Below are 23,225 nucleotides of genomic sequence, written 5' to 3'. Positions count from 1 at the left end.
TATTTGCGTGTGCATTAAACAATGTGTATGGAAACCCACCATGTGACTCACTTTAACGAATGTGTTAACCAACAGCTATTGGTCTCCGACTCCTAGAAATACATCTAGCTTCTTCATTCCACTATTTATGTTCCACGCCGTGTACCAGACAGTCACTAACTGCATCCATCTGCTGGCTGCCGCTTAGCTGGTATACAATAGGTTTATTGGAGCTTTTTACAAAATTGGTTACATGCTGCTGGTGGAAAAAAAAAGTTGATTTGTGTGTCCAGGCCACAACAGTCGCAGGCTGTTAAAGCAAAGCAATAAGCTGAGAGACGTGCTAGTGTGTAGGATTTAATGGCATCTATTGCAGAAATCTCCCTAACTACTTTTTTATTAGAAGATAATCTTTTCAAAATAAGAATCGTGGTATTTCTGTTGAATGAGTTCTGCATATCTGCATAGGCGGGTCCTCCTCACAGAGTCAGCCATGTTTCCTCAGTGTCCCAGAAGGGGAAAGACAAAGATTACCTGAAGGCCACATTAGTCCTCAGATAATAACTGAAGGAGGAAACAGGAGCCACAGAGTGAAAATCCCTGCAGACCTGAGTTTAATGATTATTCTCCCCGCGACCACTTGATCCATTATTGACATGAAAATATAGATAAGAGCAGCTTTAAAATGACTATTTGAGATTATGACAAAGTCCTCTATCCTTTGTACCCAGTGGTAAGAATTAAGAGTGAGGCTAAGCAGAGGCCTCTTCTCACAGTGTGCTCAAGGACTTATGCTGAATAAACCAACGGCCACAAATGGAAATGACTTATTCATATAATATTGCATGAGTGGGACACCTTGAGCACACTGTGTCCTGAGCAGAAATGTCATATACGGTGGTGTAATTGCACCGCTCTAGGACAAACATACTATAGTTGTATTTACACATTCATACGTACATGTTAGTTCTAGTCATTGACATCTGTGTGTGTATTTGCACGAGTGTGTGTGCTCTCCCATTTAGTCCGGATCCATGTGTTTGTTAAATAGTCTCTGTGCCTGAGCCACTTAGCTAAACCAACATTTCCATTAGGATAAGCCGCTGCACGTCTTCTGCCAGCCTTCTGCGGGTTTGTCTGTGTTTGTGCGTGCGTGCGCCTGTGTGTGTGTGTGTGTATTAATGATCCTCTTGTTAAAGTTTAATGTCTCTGTTCCGCTGTCGTCAGGGAGATTTACCACTGAGCCCTATGGGAAATGTCTGCCCCACACACACACACACACACACACGCGAGCACACACAGATGGCTGTAAATGTCACGTCACCTCTTGTATATCAGCTTCATTATACGGCAACTGAGTCAGTGAGGACTGCGAGTGGCCTCGCTCTCCGGAGGGGAGATGTGTGTCTGCGGCTCTGGGTCGAGCCCGTCGCCGACTCCTCACTCCTACGTGCTCACAGCGCTCCGTCCTCATGTGGAAGGAGTGTATTTACTTCCAAAAGAATCTCAGGCCGTGATAGAAGCAAACTCCTTTTTGTTTAGACCGCCGTGTCCAAAATCCCAGCGGTTGCAGTCTGTGGTGCTCTATTCTTCCTACTTCGTGTGGAATGAAAAAACGCACGCTTGAAACAGGCTGAGCAGTTCCGAGTTAAAATAAGGTGGCATAAAAGTTTTTTGAGAAGTCGCATCACACAATTAGTTTGTTTACACAAAAAAGGGTAGAGCTTTATAAACGGATAAATGGATAACCACAACTAAGGGCAACAGATCCTTGCATCTTGGACGGCGTCGCGGGGTGAAGACATCCGGGTGTTTAAACGCTTTTTAGCTAGAAGCAGGGCGTAAACAGCGCAGCATGATGGGTAAACGGGCTCTGATTAGAGAGCAGCTTCAACCTCATTCATTTGTATTTCCTAGGCAGACCAGCTAATGGATGCTGCCTCCTGTGATCTCCTCGGTGGAGCATTGCACACACATGCACAAGCTCACCCATGTGCTCAATTACTCAGACAGACTCAAACAAAGAAAGGCCACCGGCAACGCCGCCCATTGCCCTCGTGCCCTCAATAATGGTGTGTGCCACCCGCATGAATAATGGACATAATGTTGTACTCCTCTCTCTTCAATGAATAATATATACATAAATAATCACATGTGCCTCTCTCTCTCTCTCTGTCTGTCTGTCTGTACATTTCTTAGAGATCCTAATAATGGGAGGGAGGACCGACCTGGTGAAGAGTGAATGAACGAAGGATAGAGGAAAGGGAAAAAGGACAAGCAAGCAGAGCAAGCGGCAAAGAAGGAGAGAAACAAGGAAACGGAAGGGCAAACGGGAGGAAATGAAACAAGGAGGGTGGGAAAGATGTGAAGACATGCGTGGAAAGGGGGAGAGACAGAGTTGAGGACAGATAGAAACAGGAAGTGCCGGAGGGAGGAACGCGGGCAAAGCCCTGAGGGATTGGAAGAGAGCGGACGGAGCAGGGGACTGAGGGGCCGGCAGCGAGGTGGGCAAAGCCAGGAAAGAAGCATCTGGATGGTCGCCACGGCGACGGCCGGCAGGTTACCCTCCACCCGAAGATGGCCTCCAACTTCAACGACATCGTCAAGCAAGGCTACGTACGCATGCGCAGCCGCAAGCTGGGGGTGAGTGCGAGCTCGTGTCGTGTTTGATCCCTGCCAGCGCAAAACGCCGGACTTGAAAAACGTGTTTTCAAAGGCGCCTTTGATCTGTTTCTATTCCCACAGTGCAACAAAGTGTTAATAGTTGAAGGCAAAGCCCGTTGCCATTCATTGTGTTCAGATTTCACTAACTTTTAACAGTACAAACTCATTAGTTACCTCTGATTGACTGCGCATTCATGTCATTGTGTTGACACGTACTGATTGGCACTATGAGTTGAGACATATTGTGATGACCTCTAGTCCATTCAGTTCCATTTTATTGTTGTATTAATACAGTGATTATTAAATATGAGTTAAACGCAGAACATAATTAGTTATAAGTTACAGAGAACACATTGCCTTAATAGAGTACACGAACCAGTTGTTACATTTTTAAAACGCTGTAACGTCATTTTCAGGTAGATGAACAAAGCAATTCAACATTCTTCCGGTTCTTTTTTTTCAGTCTCCTGATATACTTTTGGCAAGAGCTCGTGCTGCCTGATGTGTATCTTTTTAAAGTTACATCGTCAGTGTGTTGCACAGACGCAACACCTAACTTTTATGTGCCGCTCTGTGGTCTAAAATGTTACCAAAATCACCAAAAGAAAATCAACTTCATCTCTGTGCAGGTAGAACTGTTTTTTTCGGTCTAATGTTTAATAACCAAAGGGAAATTTCTTGTCCGCTCCCTCGTTCCATGTACAATTGTTCCCGCGGCTCAAGCTGCGCTGGGAACGCTGATTTGAGCGAGCGTGGCGTCACGTTCAGACGGCGTGGCCTGTGGGATGTAACTCCGCGTGACTCATTTTAGGGAAAGGAAAACACAAATCAATTGGTGCGCTTCTGTTCAGCAGCCACTTCAAAAAGGCCTCCCCTCCGCTATCGCTGCTCGCACAAGCCGCTCGGCTCTCTCAGCGGGACTGATGGCGTTCCAATTCCAGCGTCAACGCGGCGCTTTGGGAATTACCAAAATAAAAGTTTCTTGTCCTCAAGTTAAGCAGCTCAGTTACTGGCTCGCGTACAGGCAAAAATGTGTCCGCAGGGAAAATAACACATTTGCTTTTTAGCTCTTGACCAACTGTGATTTTTGTGTTTGTCCTTGAGATGTAGAAGAGTAGAAAAAAAGATTACCATGTGTTGTTGCTACGAGCTTGATGTTTTTCCCTTGAGAGATGCAAGAGGCATCGTACAATCAGACATTCAGACATTACTCTTTATTTAGCTGACACTTCAGCAAGGAGCTTACGTTCTCTTTTACAACATAAAGCGTAATTGGTGTTTATGACATTTTTCAGTGCAAATCACTTTTGTTTTTGTTTTTGTGTGGAGTATCGGAGCCCATTTCCACCACAAAAAAAATGAAGGGTTTGAGTTGCAAGTTGTAAGTCATAATTATGAGATAGAAAAGTCAGTTGGCGAGAAATTCACAGATCTGGATTTAGATGGTGGTTACATGATATTCGCTGCAGAGATTTGTGTTCCCCTGAGGATGAATTGTAGGAACTCTGTCGATCCCCTGTCATTTCATGTGGCGTCCAGGTGAACATTTTAATTTATCCGAAACTTTTAATTACTAAGGCAACATTGAAGAACATAGGTCTGATGCGTTAAGACGTCACAAAGCCCTACTGGGTTATCAGCTGTGGGACGCGGCACAACACTGTCCCCCTGTGTCTCGTACTGCGTGTCCTCTACCGGCCGGCCTTTTGATCGGTACCAGAAACCGCCTGGCTTTGATGCCGGCAATTATTTTTTCTGTCATCCATCATCCGTCCTGCTTTTGTTCATTGGCTCGTCCTTATCTGGCTCCTCGGTTAGCTCTCGTCACTTCTGGATGAGTTTCAGGAGTTTGGGAATTTGTTGCAAATATGGGCAACATATGAGCAGGAAAAAAGGGTTGATTGGCCTCGCCAGTGTAATTATTAGTTAAATACCCATTCAATTTTTCAAAACACAAAAAAGACTTTAATAGTCATAAACTCCAACATAAAATGGCCAAAAGGCAATAACGCATACAGGTACCAGGGGAAAAGGCAGGCAGGAACTAGCGACAGGCAGGAACTAGCGACATCCAGGACATTCAACAATGACGCGACAAGTGACAAGTGACACACACGTCTTAAATACACTAGGGAGGTGCAGGTGATTGGACACAGGTGGAAACAATCAGACAATCACAGGGGATGACGGGACAAGGCAGGAAGTGAAGTTAGCCAGGGAGACACGAAGCAGAAACTACAAAATAAACTACAAAATAATTCTCTTGATGGGAAGAGCATCTTCAATCGTTGAAATTGTATATGTGTATATATATATAGGCCTATGGGTGCCTGTACAACTCTTCGATCTAACGAGACCTTTTATAACGTCCAAACTCAACAAGAATATGGGAATAGACATGCGTATCCATAAATGTCACACTAACACGTGGTTTGGCTTTTTGAACTTAGGCAGAGAAACTACAGGTAATAGAGCTGAACGCTGATCAACCCGAGTACTAACAGAAACACAGCAGACTGACGTGTAAGTGAAGTCGCACAAGCAAAGCTTCTGTAGAGACCGACACACTCGCAAAGTTCGGCTAGCCGAATGCTCTCATTCTAATGTTATAACGTCTTTTTACAGATACCTGTGCACACACAATAGTCCAGTTAAATGAAAATGAATGGAGGATTCTAGGTATTTTATATATATTTAATTTTCTTTCTTACCCCCCCTCCCACTCTTTCTTACTCTGCCTCTGTCCTATAATTGCTCTGTGTCTTCTTTTTCTCCCTCTGCATTTTTTTTCTGCCCAGAGCGCTGATTCTTCACATCTCATTCTTCCCCTTCCACCTCATTATCTATATCCTTCCTCCGCATTCTCTCAGTGTCGTCTCTTCTTTCTTGTTTTTTCTTCCCTTTTTCGATTGCTCTCTTAATCCACTCTCCCCCTGTGCCGGTTTTGTCAGCAGTCTGTCCATACATTGTGATGTGTGGATATGAAGTGGGGACAGTTTGGAATCAGTGGAATGCAGCTGTCAGGCTTTGGATAAGAAAAGCTCCTTAGTGGTTTTCCAGTTATAAAAAAAAAAAAAATGTTTCTGTTTTTTTTTTACATGCTTATTGCAATGCGCAAATAATTTGATATCGATGTCATCACTCACAAATCAAGTGGGAAAAACGGCTAATGTTAGCCTGTAATTATTAGTGATTGTCGATGGTGCAGAACGAACAAAACATGAATTCAGCGTCCCCTTTTGTCCGTTTATTGCAATTAAAATCCCACCAAAATCTGTTTATCTTGGGGTTCATACAGCTGTAATAAACCAGCCGATGTGCGGCTCGCTAGATACACTGAATAAAGCTCCATGAAATTCACCGATTGCCTCCGGATGATGTGATAACACTAGAAAAGATGGCATTTAGTTTCCCGGCAAATGTGGGACTTGCACAACAAATACAGAGCAGATGCAGTGGTTATTTCTTCCATGGTTGATGACAGAAAGAAATGGTTGAAGTGAAAAAGTAAATTCTGATTTATTTTTCATTCATTACCTCTGGACAGCGTGAAATGTCGGCAAAGACATGAAAGACATGAAAGAACATTTAACCTATGGCATCCTGAGGCTCAGCGGTAGAACCGGTTCTTCCAATCGGAGGATCGGCAGCTCAATCCATCGCTCCTCCATCAGGTGTCAATCCTGTCCTCCGGCCCAAATTACTCCCGCTGGCTGCGGCTTTGGTGTGAGGGTGGTTGTGACAGGCTAATGAGTCGTGACAGGCAGGTGGCACCTTGCATGTTAGCCCCTGCCATTAGCGTATAAATGTGTGTTAATGGGTCAATATCATGTGGTGGGAAAGCATTTTGAGTGGTCCAGTACATTTACTCCTTTGAAAGAAATGCTATTTCGGGTTCGCCATGTGTACTTCTTCTACTTTTTGTCAGATTACTGCAATATTTATCCCCTTAAAAGTTTGCTTAAAGTTCACATGTCATTTGAACGATAATTCACGTTATATTTAGTGGCACCTTTCACATTACATGTAGTCATCGTCTCTGTTGTTTAAATAAGGTACGGCTCAACAGTGGAAAAGCTGTCTGGTTTTGCTCGCTTTCGTTTTTTGCCTTAACAAAGTTTTAATAAGCCTCAGACTTGTCTGAATACCGTGGAGGGAAAGCAGTTTTTAGTCAGGAAACCCAAGCGAGATTTAGGGGGTGAGACGAGGGCATGAGCATGAGGAGAAGTAATGAGGGAGTTACCCGAGTCGGTCACCACATCCTTAGTGCAGAGAGGACATGCACAGCTGAGGTCTTCCTCAAGGCTGGGTAGATACCCACCGAAGTCGTGCTTAATTTATCTCAGCGGGAAAACAACAAAGCCTGAGGAAGAAGCCTTCAGACGTGCAAAATCCAAGCACACACTGACACGGAGCTCCGATGCATGAAACCAACAGTCTGTTTTTTGTGTAATGCATTAGTATTACCAGAGTCCTCTTGGTGTGAGACAGGGGTTTCTAAACCCCCACACTCTCCTTTACCAACATCCTGCACTGCACTCAGATGGTTGATAGGCAACAAGTCTAAAAGCACATGCGATATGTAGGTGGAATGAGCTCTCTGATGACATCCGGACCACAGAGAGATTTTTAACGGACCGGCCACACACCAGAAAAAACGTGCGAGGGGGGGGCTAGTCGCTGCACATGGCAAGAAAAATGCATGCGAGACTTGGGAATTTCGTCAAGACGGACAAGCGCATGGAATTGGGAGAGAATCAATCTTTGAAATAAAATATTTTTCAGAAATAAAAGTTAAATATAAAAAAAATCTGTCTTTGGTTGGGGACCCACTTAGATAAGTAGAGGACTCAACAACCCGGAGTCCCTGAAGAGTCTCACAGTTGGAATTAAATGTGACATCGCCCCGAGGCCCAAGTAAACGACGCAGGCGCCGGGGTATAACACTTCAGGCGCCTTCTCGGATCTCTCTTTATCTTTATCCACTATACTCAATAAGATACGTTTTACGACAATGCACACTGTACTGTGTTGCCATGAAGCTCTCTGCAAACTCACAGACAAAGTGGGTTCAGTGTAATAGCTGCAGAGACCCTTGTGGCAGCAAAATGAACTGGCACAAATTTGTGCCAGTTCATTTTGGAAGGTCAAATTGAATTAGCACTTTTGTTACCAGAATTTAATCATATCTCTCTGCAAGCAGTCTCATTCTTGCCTTGAGAAATACCGGCACTTGATGAGAGCTGATGAGTGGTGACGCGCAAGATGCCGCTCTCAGCCGAATGCACGAGAATGTTTAACCCCCCCCCCCGCTGCGTTTGTTAACAAGGAAGCGCCAACGCCAGTACCCCCTCAGGGGCATCTCTGCATGTAGATTCCACACTTACTTGAAGAGTCGGAAAAGGTAGGACCGTATTTGGCTTAGTTTCAGGTTCATAGTTAGTGAGGAGATTTCATCATCATTTGTGCCAACATGGGGCAGGAAAATCATTCATTTGGAGTTATGTTTGTGTCCACCTGGTAAAGGTAAACCAAACATTCACACTATTTGGTCTTCACCACATGGAGGAAACGTCTGGCTCTTTAGCCATTAAATACAACAAAAGGTTCACCAGTTAGTCTCTAACTTCTCCTTACTTCCCTCCATTTAATTAAGTGTTTCACAAAACGTAGCCATTACAAACTTAAAGGGTGCTAAAATACTCCATACATCTGAGATGAATTGCAGAGTTTCTGAAGGTTAATCAACTTTCACACTACAAACTCATTTTTTAATATCAAATTAGCAATTATTGTAGCTTTAATAGTAGGCTCAGCATTAATTTGATCAAATCCAAATAGTTTATATCAACGTTTATATGTTTTTTAACCCCAAAAAAATTTCACACTACTCCCAGGCTAAATTAGCTGCTGTTTGGGTTGGGATAGCTAAATTGTTAGCCTAGTGACAAGTGAGCATTTAGCCTGAGGCTAAAGCGTTCTAGGAAAGCTTCCACCCTCAGAATTAGCTATGGGATTATCCCCTGAGGAATCTAAGGTTGCCGGTGTGGAACTGGGCTAAAATAAGCAATGTAATTTGCGTCACAGCTTTTGTCTTCCGGGCCTACTCTTAGTGTGTGCACTTTGAAAAACCAGATAAAGTATGTGATGATCCTTTTACAGTTCAGCCTGCCACATCCACTTTTCTGTGCTTAGACCAAGGAACCTGTAAATGTGTTTTATATGCCTTGAAGGGATCATTATATAAGCAGCCCTCTGAGATTAATATGTTAGCCTGCACTATCGAGTCTGACTCCCCTGATCTGGCATTCAGCTTCGCCTCTCCTTTCTGGCTGCAGGCACCTTGACCTCCATGCTCCTCCACATAATATCCTCCTCCTGCTTCTTCTCATCTGGTGCTCCCTTTCTCTCAGGCAAATTCGGGTGGCTCAGTCTCGACATATGTAGTTGTGGACTTATTATGGTGCAGAATCATCTTCAAGTTTCATGTTCAAAGTTTTTTTTAAGGAATATCCAAAGATAAACGATAGAAAAGAGCATTAAAAAATCGAAAGAGTCATCAGTTAGATCCAGTCAAGTGCATTATGGGGAGGTTTGGTACCTGTTTTACATTCATTCTGTAACCTTACTTATGCTTATTTACTGCTGAAATCTACAGAAGAAGTAACATATCATGGAATGTATTAAACGTTAAATGTTTGTTATATACCCCCAAGTAACTAGTCTAATCTAATGAAGTTGGATGTTGCACAACTGTGTGCAATACATTGAATTCTATTGAATTTTAGGTTTTTACTTTTTTGAGTGCATTGGGAGGCGGGCCTAAGAATCACATGATCTTATAGTCTTATGAACCTAAACAGAAAAGAACTGGCGGAGAAATGGAGAAGGTAGCGAACCAGTGCCTCAACATTTCCAAGTCCAAACATACAGAATACACAAAACAGGGTAAAAAACTATCCACAATCACTAAATGAAACTAAAATAACTATTATACGTTTGGAAGTTTCACAATCTGAAAAAAAATCTTTTCTGTCCCCCTTCATATGATGGAACGGTTATGGGAGCTATTGAAACAGAGTCTGACTGATTTTTTCCACCTCCACAGTGATAAGCGTAGCACCCAGGTGATTACTCCAAATCATTATCTTTGTGGCTGTTAGCACTGACCTTGCTTTCTGTGAAAGGAGCAGGCCAAAGTCATCGCCAAATATAGCATCAAGACTATTACAGGGCCAGTGTTGCTGAAAGGAGTTATATGCGGGCGTGAGGACCATGCTGCAGAGGCAGCAGTCTGAAGCAACTAAGGGGAGATCAGATCAATCTTTAATGATGTCCGTGTGGAGCGGGAAGAGGCACCGCAACAGCTCATCGATCCGCCGTGCCCAAAGCTGATTGTCCTGCTAAGGAAAAGATGTGTCTAATCAGATAGTAAAAGTTTCGGGAATTGAACCCTAATATCCTGTGTGATTGGCAGGCACAGTTGCTGATGATGAGGGAGGAGCTTTTGTCTGCTTCAGAGACCAGCAATGAGACGTGTTAGAGGAAGGCCCCTGTGACAAAGTTAATGTATTGGCCCTGGGAATCGACTCGCAGTTTTTAGCATTGAAGGCTGCCTCTTTAGTGTTACAGTAGAAGAAAGCATTTAGCAAAGCAGAAAGCAGTTATACAGTATTGTAGTATGTATGATGCATTCAATTGGCTGTAAGGTTGTCCCAGGAACTGATACCTTGGTGCCAGGTGCTGAATACTATTAACTGTCACAGTATGGCTCTCCTTTTGCACTTACAATATTCATGTGGTATGAAATTGAGTATTGTAGAATTAGAGCTGGTATGGACATTGCCTACTAAAGGTCTGGTATGATGACAATCCTAATTGCCTATGTCAGGATATCCAGGCCCTTTTAACAACTTGCTCCTCAGAGCATAATTGGTCAGCAGCTCCTTAGGCAGACAAAAACACATTACAAAAGGACAAATAATAGCCAATGCCATATAAAACATGATTGACATCGGAAAGATAAAAAACTTCTAAAGGTCGAACTGCTGCTGGGACGAAATACCTTCTTAGTTGTTTAGACCATTGAAGACACCGTGTAGTGGATGGCCAAGTTGAGTAGTTCAATAAAACTTCAAAAAGGGTTTTGTCCAAATCTGACACAAAATGATACCTTTATTTACTACTGCAGTCTCAAAATGATTTAATCTCTCCATGCTGTAAAAGTGATGCATAGCCAGTCACCAGCTTCTGACGACGTTCCCGATGATGGCTCGACTCTGAGCTTCTCACGGATAGCTGAGCTTCTCCCCCTATCTCTAAGGGTGACGCCAGCCACCCTCCTGTGAAAACCCATTTTGGCCGCTTGTACTCGTGACCTAGTTCTTTCGGTCATGACCCATCCTTCATGACCACACGTGAGGGCAGGAACGAAGATTGACCGGAAGACGGCTCAGCTCGCTTTTCGTCACAATGGTACGGTAAAGCGAGTGCCGTACCGCCCCCGCTGCTCCGATTCTCTGGCCAAACTCACACTCCTGTCACTCGTGAACAAGATCCAGAGATACTTGAACTCCTTCACTTGGGGTAAGCACGCATTCCCAACCTAGGCAATCCAACGGTTTCCTGCTGAGAACCACGGCCACGTCACACTCGGCTGCGAACCGCTCCAGTGAGAGTTGGAGGTCACAGACGGAGGATGTCATCAGGACCACATCAACTGCAAAAAGCAGCAATGAAATCCGCAACCCCCCAAGCGGTAGACCCCCCTCCATCCGGCTACGCCTCGATATCCTGTCCATGAAAACCACAAATAGGATTGGACCAGAAACGCCTCAGACTTACTGCTGAGTATTCGAACACAGCTCTCGCTTTGGGTGTATAGGGATTGGATGGCCCCAAGTAGGGACCCCCTCATCCCGTGCTCCCGCAGCATCTACCACATTATCTCTCGGGGGACCCGGTTATACGCTTTCTCAAGGTCCACACAACACATGTAGATTGGATGAGCATACTCCCAAGCCCCCTCCATTATCCTTGAAGAGTAAAGGAGCTGGTCTGTCGTTCCTCACAATGATCCCTCCTCCGCCTCCAGCTCCGCCCTTCAAGCCTGTCGCTACACTGCATCTGCCTCCAGAGTACAACCGGATATCACAATCCGGAAGGCCTCTTTCTTCAGTCGGACGGCTTCCCTGTCCACCGGTGTCCACCACGGGGTTCGAGAGTTACCGCCCCTTGATACACCTAAGACCTTGAGGCCACAACTCACTGCTGCAGCTTCAGCAATGGGTTTTGAACATACACCACTCTGGTTCAACGGTCCCTACCTCCACAGGAATGTGAGAGAAGCTCCACCGGAGGTGTGAGTTGAAAATCTTTTGGACCGGGGCCTCCTCCAGACGTTCCCAGTTCACCCTCACTACACGCTTGGGTTTACCAGGTCTGTCCTGATTCTTCCCGCATCTTCTGACCCAGCTCCACATCTGGTGGTGAGCTGGTGATCAGTTGACAGCTGTGCCCCTCTCTTTACCTGAGTGTCCAAACCATGCGGCCTCAGATCGGACGATACGATTACAAAATCGATCTTTGGCCTAGGGTGCTGTGGTACCACGTACACTTATGAACATCCTTATGCTCGAACATAATAATCTTCAGTTCCGTAATAATCTTTGATTCAAGTCAGTGTTTATTGAAAACAGATAAAAAAGTGTACAATTTGCTAATAAGCCTAACATGCAATGGGGGTTGAATCATTTTGATTGCAACTGTATGTAACAGGAGGATGTGCTTATAATTCTATAGACAGCCTGATCAATGAGCTCATGTGCCAGTATGTTTACATTGGGCCAGCGCATGGATTTCAACTGTACGTAACGGATTTATGTCTGCAGTCTTCCACTACATGAGCATGTGGAGCCAGACCTTTCGTCCGAGCTGAAACTGTGCTGTTTAGATGGCCTGTCACGGTTTGGGTTAATGTCTGGTTTTATTTTGTAGTTTCTTGCCTCTGTTCTCCCTGGGTCATGTCACTTCCTGCCTTGTCCTGTCCTCCCCTGTGATTGTCTGTCATGTCATGATTTTTCCACCTGTGTCCAATCATCTGCACCTCCCTAGTGTATTTAAGCCGTGTGTGTCTGTTGTCACTTGTCGTGTCATTGTTCAATGTATGGAAGTCCAAGTCCCTTTCCACGCCAATTTTAAAAGTCAACATTTGTGTGTCTTTTGACTTGTAGTCTTGTAATCATTGGTCGTATGTTACATATTTTCTCCATTAAATATTGGGCCAGTAGCTAATGGTCACTAACTAATAGCACACAGATCTGAAAAGTAATTTACCTTGACTAAGTAAAACTAAAATGCGATCCAGACCTCACACATTGCATCTTTCAGCACGCAAAAAAACACACCACTTCCCTTTGTTTATGTCCAATGGCCTGATGAAGAAATGCACGCTCAGCAGGATTGGGATGCTGTAGCAGCGGGGCGGCTCGGTTGCCGTGGCAGCATGTGGAGGTGGGTGGTTGCTGTGGCAGCAGGGGGGCAAGGAGATGACGTAATGCTCTCATGGGAAACAGCAGCTGGTCAGAAGTAAATTACCTGACTTCCCTTTTTCCCAATCTCTTTCTCCGTCACCGTGACTGTTCCACTTTAAAAATTAAAACAGATTATGGGAACATAGTGTCCCCGTGCACAAACAGCTGTTTTTACTGTGGCTCTATTCGCTTTAGTCTGCTGCTGAGTTTGGTTGTCTCTCCATGTCCACAATCTACAGACCTCACTGTAAACAGTTTCTATCTGGACTATTTATTACTTAATGAAGTGCCTCATAGATCTTTTTTTTAGATTTATGTTAAAGACTGCTCATTGTCAAGCTTGCTGACATTCTGCCGGCTCGCATTAATGGCATGAAAATAATTCATTGTGGATTTTCAATAATGGGGGTTTCGTCCGAATGGATGGCACTATTTTAATGTGGAGTAATTTGGTGTGATAAATGTCATCTGTAGCCAGCTCAGAAGCAAGTACTTATTATGTGACCTTTAACTCTGGGTAGTTTCAGTTTAATGTCTGCATATACCAGCATGATAATTAGAACTCACATAACTGTAGTTACATACTAACTTTGACCTTTTTGGGTCCAAGTTGGGGCAAGGAAAAAAAAACAAATATCTGACCCAACAGCAATAATGGCAATAAAGTCATTGTCAGAGGGGCACGGCCAAGTACATCAACCCACATTTTTTCAAGTCCAAGAGTTTACCCTTTAGTCCATGTCAATTCTATTGGAATAATAATTACTATATAGTTATCTACTTCATTAATAATTAAGTAAATAACCATATTTAAAATACGACAATAACCGTAACCTAATTTTCAGTTAGGCTAAAACCGTATCATGTAGCACTGGCCTTTACAACCAATAACAGCTCAAACAAAGTGACATGTTTCACGGAATATTTGTATTTTAACAAATAAAAATAAAAAAAACAATACCTCCATGGTCACAATTCACTGCCTGAGAAAGCGTCTATGTCTTGAAGGTGTGAATTCAAGTAAACTGCTTTCCATACACACATGATCCAATTCTCCCACCTTTATCAAGCAGCTATGCATTTTGCCGTTGTTAACAAACCATTAAACCAACATTTTTATTTTTATGTTGAGTATTTTATTGTTTTATTCTCCAAAAGTGATAATAGGGAGGAAGCTGGATTGACTGATGTTCATTTTCCCTACCCTGTTTTTGTTTTTCAACCCTCCACCCCCCCTGCCGTCTATTATTATTATTATAGTATTTGTTCCTCTTTCCTTCATTGCTGCTTTATTTTCTCTGCCTGATGTCCTCGGCTCTCTGCTGTGTCTCCTCCTCCCTCCCCACAGTCTCTCTGTATTATCTTTGAAAAAATGTAATGGGCTTTTTAATTGTAAGTGAATTTACCAGAGCTGCTATGATGCCTCCCCCCTAGCTCCTTTCTCTATCCCTGCCCCCCCCCCTCTCTCTCTCTCTCTCTTGCCTAGTAACAAGTAATACAAGAAGGGATTTTCTTTATCAACATTATTCAAAGTTTACATTCATGTTACATCTCCACCTTTAGCTTCAGGGTTTAGTGTTGTGTGGCAGAAATGAAATAAATTAATCATCAACACATTCAGGGACAGATTTCCTGTTAATTAGAGATTGATTATATATTTCAGTGGATTTTCTAAGGACACAATCTTGTTAGTTCTTTTGTCAGTTTTGCTGGGGAAAATTCTCAGCCATGACGAGTTCGAGGTACCGTGTCCTTCTATTACCGATGCCTCCTATTCTTTCATCATATATGTTTAAAGTTCTAAGATAATGACATGTATTTTCCGGAGGAGTTGAACAATGGATAAAATGAATATTTGGTCAAGATTACACAAGATCACACTTTTTTGCTTCCGCACAATGAAATCTTCAGCACAGTGATGGAACTTTGAAGATTGCGTTTCTGTATTCTTCTCTATTTACTGCAGGTTCTATTCTCCATGAGACATGTCAATGATCATCACACACACTTCACTGCCTCTCAAATAGCTCTTAAAGCACTTTGAAACTTATGTTCAACCTTGTCTCTTACAAATGTCTCAATACAACTAAACTGTGCCGTCTATTACATTTCTAGGGCAACATCTCCTGGATGACCGTCATGGTTTTGAACACCTGGTTAACCTAACATGCATGAATTAAAAACTTTTAGTCCCATTTGAAACACGTGTGCACTTTGAACAAGATGTTGTGTTCAAAGTCAGAATCACACTATTTACATCACAGTTAGAAATGACTTCTTTCATCCATCATCATCCATCTCCCTCCTCCCCTGTATCACTTTGCCCATCCTGTGTTTGAAGTACTCGGCTCTCTGCGGACCAAATGCGAGTAGCTTTAGGTGAAGTTAATGAAGGGAGGCAGGGGGAGGGAGGCAGGGAATGCTAATTGCTCCCCATATCGTCAAAGATGAAACTGATGACAAACAGGTTGGAGTTCCTCATTTTCCAGATGGGTTACACCCACATTCTAGCATACGGAAATGATTGAAAGCCCAGACATAGCGTTAGTGGTAACCTTGAAGTAGACTGGGATGGATGCATGGGCATTTTAAAAATGAGTCAACAAACACAAACAATAATCAGCTGGTGTCCCATCTTATTTACTAAAGATACCCTGATGCCTTCTTGCTACTGAATGCACTAGAATGAGTATCTTTTCAGGCTTATTTCATATGTACATCATTAAGACGCTATGAATGCAAAGCACACAGAGGGAGATTGATTCCATTTTCTGATCAGGTAGACATTACTCGGATATATCTTTACATCCCGAATGGTTGCCACATTAATGCCCTGTCGGATTTACCATCTTCTAGGGAAACTACCGTTTATAAATCTTGGGTATGTCTTCGTCAGCCACTGATTATTAACTGTTGTCATAACTGAACTGTTGAAAAATAACCCAATAGTGGCAGAGCCGTTATACACACTGGGAGCAAAAGGCGTCTTTTACATGAATGATATCGCTGACCCGATGGAAGGCACAAGTGCAATTTCATATTGCATTCAGTGGAGATTGGCATTTCCGCTGGGGGCACTTAGTTGCTGGTACTCTCACCGGATGTAGACTGTGGGACTCAAGCTGCGTTCTCCTCCCTTTCTGCTGTCTGCACTATCTATATTTGCAGAGGGCACCTTCGCTGCATCTTGTGTCTAGCACCACCCGGGACTATTAATTGGGTTAAATAAAAGCAAGCAAACCACGTTTTTCCCCCCATACCATAATGATAACGTATGGAGCAAGCAGAAACGTTTGTCGATGCAGAGGTGTCTTAAACCTGTATTCTGACCAGCAGGGGGCGACTCTTCTGTTGGCAAAAATAAGTCTGAACGTATAGAAGTCAATTAGAAAATGACTCTTCTTCTCTTGTGATTTACTCTCTCAGTAACCATTGTAAATGTGGGTTTATGGTCTTAATCTCAATTTTTCAGTCTTTTTCAGTTAGTAAATTATTGTTAATTTAGAATAAATAAAGAGTATGCTTCAGGGCGGACGTCCTGTGATTGATGCCAGAGACGTAGAGGATGGGGTAGTATTGGATAACTTTTAATAAAACTTGTATGTGTATTGCAGATCTATCGACGTTGCTGGCTGGTGTTCAAGAAGTCCTCGAGCAAAGGCCCCCGTCGTCTGGAGAAATACCCTGATGAGAAGTCTGCCTACATCAGAGCCTTTCCCAAGGTGTGTGCGTATGACAGGTATCTTCTGTTCTGCAGGAGAAAACCAAAGTGAAAGAGTCACAAACACACACCGACAGGGATGAAAATCTTTGACCTTCACATAAAAGACCTCCTGAGCTCAGAAGAATCAGCAATCCTTCTTCTTCTTGCTCTGCTCCTTTTTTTCACTCCTTCTCTCAGAGAACTCACTCGTTTGTCGTTCTTCTTCCTTATCATCACTTCTCCTTCACTTGACCTCCTTCTTTCTCACTTAACGTCCTTCAACACGCCCCAGGGGCTTAAAGTGAAGCTGTAGAGTGAATTCTTTAATCCTTTTTTCCCCCAGGTCATTTCCTTGTAAGCACAATTATAGAACGTGTGAAAGGTTTCACAGAGGGTTTCACTTTTTTACAAGACGGTATTTTTGTACTGTTTTATTTCATTCAGTGTGTGAGAACAGCTTAAGTGGGAACGTAGTATAAGCCCAATACTTTTTTCATTTAATTACACTTTAGAGAATCTGGTGATTCTTTCGACTGAATATAACGAGAATCTTCTCACTTTGTTTTATTCGCACAAATTTCCCAACCGTGATTGGTTATTTTTGGAGTCACATTCAGGTGACCTAACCTCGTCAATGCAGAACGTCAACCAGAATTCTACTGCTGTATTCACCCAATTCACAAAAAGGACTTTGTCAACCATCTTACCTTTAACCCGTTGCCCAGGTGACAGAGATTAGCAACGTCAAGAATATCACGCGGTTGCCTCGAGATACCAAGAGACAGGCGGTGGCCATTGTGTTTACTGACGACACCGCGCGCACCTTCACCTGTGAATCAGGTAACGCATGGACACTCTCTCTCACACACACACACACACACACACAACTCGTCAGCGGCGACTGGTGGATTTTCTATTTTGGTAGGGCCGGCCATCAGTTTCAGTAAACAGTAGGATTCAATGCATAAAAAAGGTATCAAACACGCATTATTACTTTTAATATTTTATTTATTTATATAAAGTCTATTAGAACATACATATGTATATTGAGATGCACCTACGAACCTAGTTTGTTGGGAAAAGACCAACTCAAAAGCACCACATAACTTCACACAATGAATTATTTGGGATAAAAGGTTTTCATCCACATCCCGGGTGTGTGTCCTCACAGCGGGATCTGGTTCCAGCTGTTTTACCTCTCGTTTCTTGTGGCTCCAGGTGGGGCCACGCCCCAATGCCCTCTACGGACCAGCCGCCACTGTGACTCGTACACTCACCCACACACAAGCAGACAGATTGACAGCTCTGTATTTCCAGGCCACAACCTTGAATTACCTCTCAACAAAACACCAAGCTGCAAAACACGCATCCCCGTACACACAAGTTTAGAGGACAGCGCAACATTGTGTTAAATACGTTGCTTTAGTGGATGAGAAGACTGATGTCACACATGCCTATGGGTGAAGAACATAACTAGTGTTCCGGGACCCTGTTTAGCGTAGCTTAGCATAACCACCGGGAAGAAAGGGGAATGGCTGGCGATGTTCGGTCCCAAGTTAAAAAATACACCTGTCATCGCCTCCAAGAGTCCCTGATTGGTCATGTTTGTTCCAGATGTACATAAACTACAGGCGCGTTCCTGGTTTCAAAACTCCGCCAATCACTCCTAATAGCTCGTCGAAGCATCCCAGCATCAGCAGTCTATTACTGAATCTTACAGACACAAACCACACTGATGGCATGAAGTTAAAGTTAAAACACTCAACAAAGCCCCATTATTAATGGACATGGCTGAAATCCGGTCCTCATAGTCGACAAGCCGAAGTTGTATTGGGGCGCTCGCTCCTTTTGCTTGACGCACGCTCCCGATCTTGAATCTAGAATCGATTGCTCTTCCTTGGGGGCCCGGATGTTGCGGTTTGAATTTTTTTGCATTGAATTTTTGCATTGAATTTTTTTGCATTGAATTTTTGCATTGAATTTTTTTGCATTGAATTTTTTTGCATTGAATTTTTTGCGGTTGAATTATTTAATGTTGAAAAACATTCAGATACATGATTTCAATGCATAAATATTCAGTGCTAGAAATTCAATCACCTTTTTCTTTCAAAATCCGATGACACAGATTTACTTCCATAATAAACAGACCTGCAATTGTGAATTGGAAGTGCGTCACATGTGCAGCTTTTGATAAAATGATTAGTCTCAAAACATCTGCACGAAGAGGTCGTCATTTCACCACTTGGATTCTTTGTTGCGAGACTGATTCTAGTAGTGATAAATCTCTCTCTCTACAGAGCTGGAGGCAGAGGACTGGTTTAAGACGCTGTCAATTGAGTGTCTGGGGACACGGCTCAATGACATCAGCATGGGAGAGCCCGACCTCCTGGCTGCTGGAGTGCAGTGTGAACACACAGGTACTGCACACACACATACACGCTAACACACGAAAGCAAACATGCAGAGTAGAGACTTTCCTGTATCTGAAACAAAGTTGTTCCTCTGTCCCCTCAGAGCGCTTCAACGTCTTCCTCCTACCTTGCCCCAACCTGGACATCTACGGGGAGTGCATGATGCAGATTACCCACGAGAACATCTACCTGTGGGACATTCACAACCCTCGCACCAAACTGGTCACCTGGCCGCTCTGCTCCCTGCGGCGCTACGGACGCGACGCCACACGCTTCACCTTCGAAGCCGGGAGGTGAGACCCGGAGATGGGGTGACAGGGGGAGGAAGTGGGGGCGGGATGGGATTTGGTCGCTGGCTCTCCATGGATACATGCATGTACAGAACTTTATCATGGTATGTTTTTTAAAAGGAAACAGGCATTTGCATGGATCCTATTTTCCCGTGTTATTGTGTGTGACTGATGGGGGAACTCTTTTAAATTGGTCCGGTATTGAGAAAGAATACTGAAAATAAATCCTCATATATGTCCTTTAAAAGGGCTTGTTTTTGACAGTGACAGGCTCACATTGTTAACATCAGCGTCTGGGAACACCAAAACCTTTAACCGTCGGGCTCTGAGAAGTCTTGTTTAAATCAGCTTCTGGTTTGAGCGGGGAGCGAGGAAAAAATCAAATAAGGGACTTGACTCTCACTCTGGTTTCCACCACAAACAATAATAAAGCACTTTGACGCTGCAGTATGATTACTCTCCCTCAACCCCCGACCAGTTTACAAAACTGACCAAATCTCTACATTCGTCACTGAGACAAAAAGAACAGAAACCAAAGTGTGCTCTTTGTCAGTAAGCGTCAGTCCAAGGATACCTCTCTCCCTCTCTCCCCCTCTCTCTCTCTCCCTCTCTCCCTCTCTACCTCTCTCTGATTGATTGAATAGATTAGACGATGAATCAATGCTGGGTGAGACCTCCTTATCTCCTCCGCTTTGATAAAACCGGTCGACCTACAATTGGGTCTGGATGCAGATAAAGGTGTTCGCTGTGTGTGTTTGTGTGTGCTTGTTTGTGTGGTGAGAGAGACCCCTGTCTGTGGGTGTCTTGTACTGCGTCACCCCAGAAGACAGTGTGCTGTTTGCGGTGTATGAGGCACATTGCTGCTAATGAACTAAAATCCAATACTGAAGAAATACGGTTTGAAACATGTTAGTTCACCAAAGAGTATTATTTAATTCCGTTGCCATTAAATGACGATTTCTTAAGTCATCTGAGAAATCGTCATTTAATGGCAACGGAATATGATTACGGCTCATCACATGGGGAAATGAGATAAATCAACTGACCTCAGGTCAGGTCCTTATTGGACTTTATTGTTGTAATATTGACATAAAGAGCTCACAGATGGATCAGTCTCTTCTACACACTGAGATGTACTGCTGATTAAAATAAACACTGGTATAGAATCACGGCATCAACTGTTTATTAGTTTGTGAATGCCAAAACCAAATTTGATCAATTTATCGTGTCTTTCTTTGGATGGAACCGGATGAACTACAAACAAAAGAACTTTGGACTTATTGTATACAATTTTAGCTTTGGATACAATGTGGCTTAAAAAAGACAATACTTGTCTCCAGGGGGGACGCTGAATCACTTCCTGAATCCTACACTAATTCATTTATAGAATGTGTAGAGGGAGTAGGAGCTTATGGTTTTCCAGATAACCCTCCTTTATGCTGCATTGGCGATTCTGACCTGTGCGGTTTTGCACAATGCCTTCAAACGGACTTGCTGTTGTGTGTAGGATGTGTGACAGCGGTGAAGGGCTCTACACTTTCCAGACCAGAGAGGGAGAGCAGATCTACCAGAGGGTCCACTCTTCTACGCTGGCTATTGCAGAGCAGCACAAGAAGGTCCTGCTGGAGATGGAGAAAAACAGCAGGGTGAGAGCCTGTCTACAGCGTGGTGGAGACCAAAATGGAGTGAATAGTGGTTTTACATCCCAATGAATGTTAATGTTGCTTTTTGGAAATACTCAACTACTCAACTTGTTGCAGTGAGTTATAGACCTAAAGTTGTGTCAGTTCTCTACCAAAGCGAGTTGCATGCTATGAGGCACTTATCAATATGCAGAGTTTTACCTACAGAATATAGACAGGCATGCCAGCTTTTTGCAGAAACAAACCGGACCAATATTCAACTACAAGTTCTAATTTAATTTATTTTGGGTGACTTTGGTAATTCCGTGCCGATACTCCTTTCTGTTTGTACAAACTGGAGGGGGTGCAGAATCCCCCATCGACTATAGGCATACTGATTATGTATGAGTACCTCATACAAATATCTGAACTACACCTTAAAACGCTGTGTGTTGATCTTTCATACTTGAAATGAAATTACCAATCTAGGATGCTCTTTTTTTAATTCCTGATGTTGTGTTGTGCGACTCTCAGTTGATGTCCATGGGTTCAGAGCCTTGCTCCTACCCCTGCACCCCCACCGCCATCCTGCCCCGATCCGTCTACTGGCACCACATCACTGGAAACCAAACCGGCTTGGATGGCAGCGGTAGGCTCCTGCACAGCTATCATTCATCTATTGTCTTTCTTATTAAGACTTATTGCATACTATGTACAGTTCTAATGCATTGCAACACCTCTGGTCACGGTTTAAGTAGAAACTTAAACGTGAAATAAAACGTTTAATACAAGTAATGTTTCTTACTTAGAATCTGATTACCAAAAGGTCTTTTGGCTTTAGTTGTGTAAATGGGTGTTGCTTTCATAAAAAAAGAAAAAATACCAAGAATTACTTAATTAAACTTTGTTTTTGCTTTTATCAATCTCAGGTCTTAGTATTAAATACATCTATCTTAACAACTATAAAGCACTGGGGGGCTCCCCAGTGCTTTATGGACTGCATGGGGCCTTAATAGCACCTAGTGGACTATGCTATCATTGGAAATAGGCTGACATAGAGGATTTCCCATGTACCAGCTGCCTTGGTTGTGTCCATTGTGATAAAAGCACACCAGCAGTAGCCGGAGCTTCTGCTGTAAAAGCCGTGTTTATCCTCTGTCTGTAGGTGATGCTGCTGAGGACGACCTGCTGTCCACCCGCCTACCACTCGACCATCATGCCACGCTGCCCCTGGCACACGCACACTCCCAGCCTCACATACACACACAATCACCGACACACTACCCCACCTACCCTAGACAGTGACACACACACACACACACACACATGCACGGAAGAAGAAACGGACGTAGAAGCAAGGACAAATAAAACCAATGCGGATACATGCATGCAGGCCCACACAATTCACACACAAAGACTGAGAGAAAGACACATTGTCCCCTCCTTATTTAAGTTTTAGAGGCCAACGACACACCTCGCTGGAGATGATGTCCATGGGACTTACACTGGCCAATAGAAGATGGTGAATGCACGAGGGGAAAACTAAATCCAGTGAAAGAATGCAGGAAAATTCCTTCCTTACATGACTGCAGCTCCTACAATTCAACAGAAGGCGGGGGACATGGGGGGAGAGGGTGAGGGGAATTTGTGCTTATCCGTGCTCAGGGTGAGGATATTGGCTTGTGTTGCCTCCTGTTCAAATGTACAATGTGTGGGATCTGGCCGAAATAAATTCAAAATAAAAGAAAACACGCAAAAAAATGATGAACCCGAAGAGCAGAATGTGTAGAGGGGGTGCTGAGTGCAAGGAAGTCTACAAATTGTGTTGCATGCTAACAGGCTAGCCCCGGCCGGTCCCGTCTTGTAATACTACTTGTACCTGGAGAGGCGATAGTGTGGGTCAATGTAGCGTGGCGTCCTTTCTGCCCTCAGTCAAACATGAGAGGACGATGAAGAGGAGCTACGCCGAGGGCTTGTCAATCACACAGGCCTTCAGTTAGCTGCTATATCGGATTCGAGCAGCT

The 23,225-nt window shown here is 43.6% G+C and overlaps 1 protein-coding gene across 1 annotated transcript in view; it reads left to right on the top strand.

Moving 5' to 3' along the window:
- Positions 1 to 22,962, top strand: part of dok4 (docking protein 4) — a 42,569-nt gene extending 19,607 nt beyond the window's left edge. The window contains exons 2-9 of the mRNA XM_040161467.2: positions 2,179 to 2,622; positions 16,790 to 16,897; positions 17,604 to 17,718; positions 19,176 to 19,295; positions 19,393 to 19,582; positions 21,087 to 21,225; positions 21,736 to 21,850; positions 22,367 to 22,962. Of these exons, the coding sequence (XP_040017401.1) occupies positions 2,557 to 2,622; positions 16,790 to 16,897; positions 17,604 to 17,718; positions 19,176 to 19,295; positions 19,393 to 19,582; positions 21,087 to 21,225; positions 21,736 to 21,850; positions 22,367 to 22,506 (993 nt within the window). The 5' untranslated portion in view covers positions 2,179 to 2,556 and the 3' untranslated portion in view covers positions 22,507 to 22,962. The remainder of the gene's footprint in view (positions 1 to 2,178; positions 2,623 to 16,789; positions 16,898 to 17,603; positions 17,719 to 19,175; positions 19,296 to 19,392; positions 19,583 to 21,086; positions 21,226 to 21,735; positions 21,851 to 22,366) is intronic.
- The last annotated feature ends 263 nt before the right edge of the window (positions 22,963 to 23,225 follow it).

The sequence above is a fragment of the Gasterosteus aculeatus genome, chromosome 12 (genome assembly GCF_964276395.1).
Source record: "Gasterosteus aculeatus chromosome 12, fGasAcu3.hap1.1, whole genome shotgun sequence".
NCBI lineage: Eukaryota > Metazoa > Chordata > Actinopteri > Perciformes > Gasterosteidae > Gasterosteus > Gasterosteus aculeatus.
This window is presented reverse-complemented; position numbering and strand designations above follow the sequence as displayed.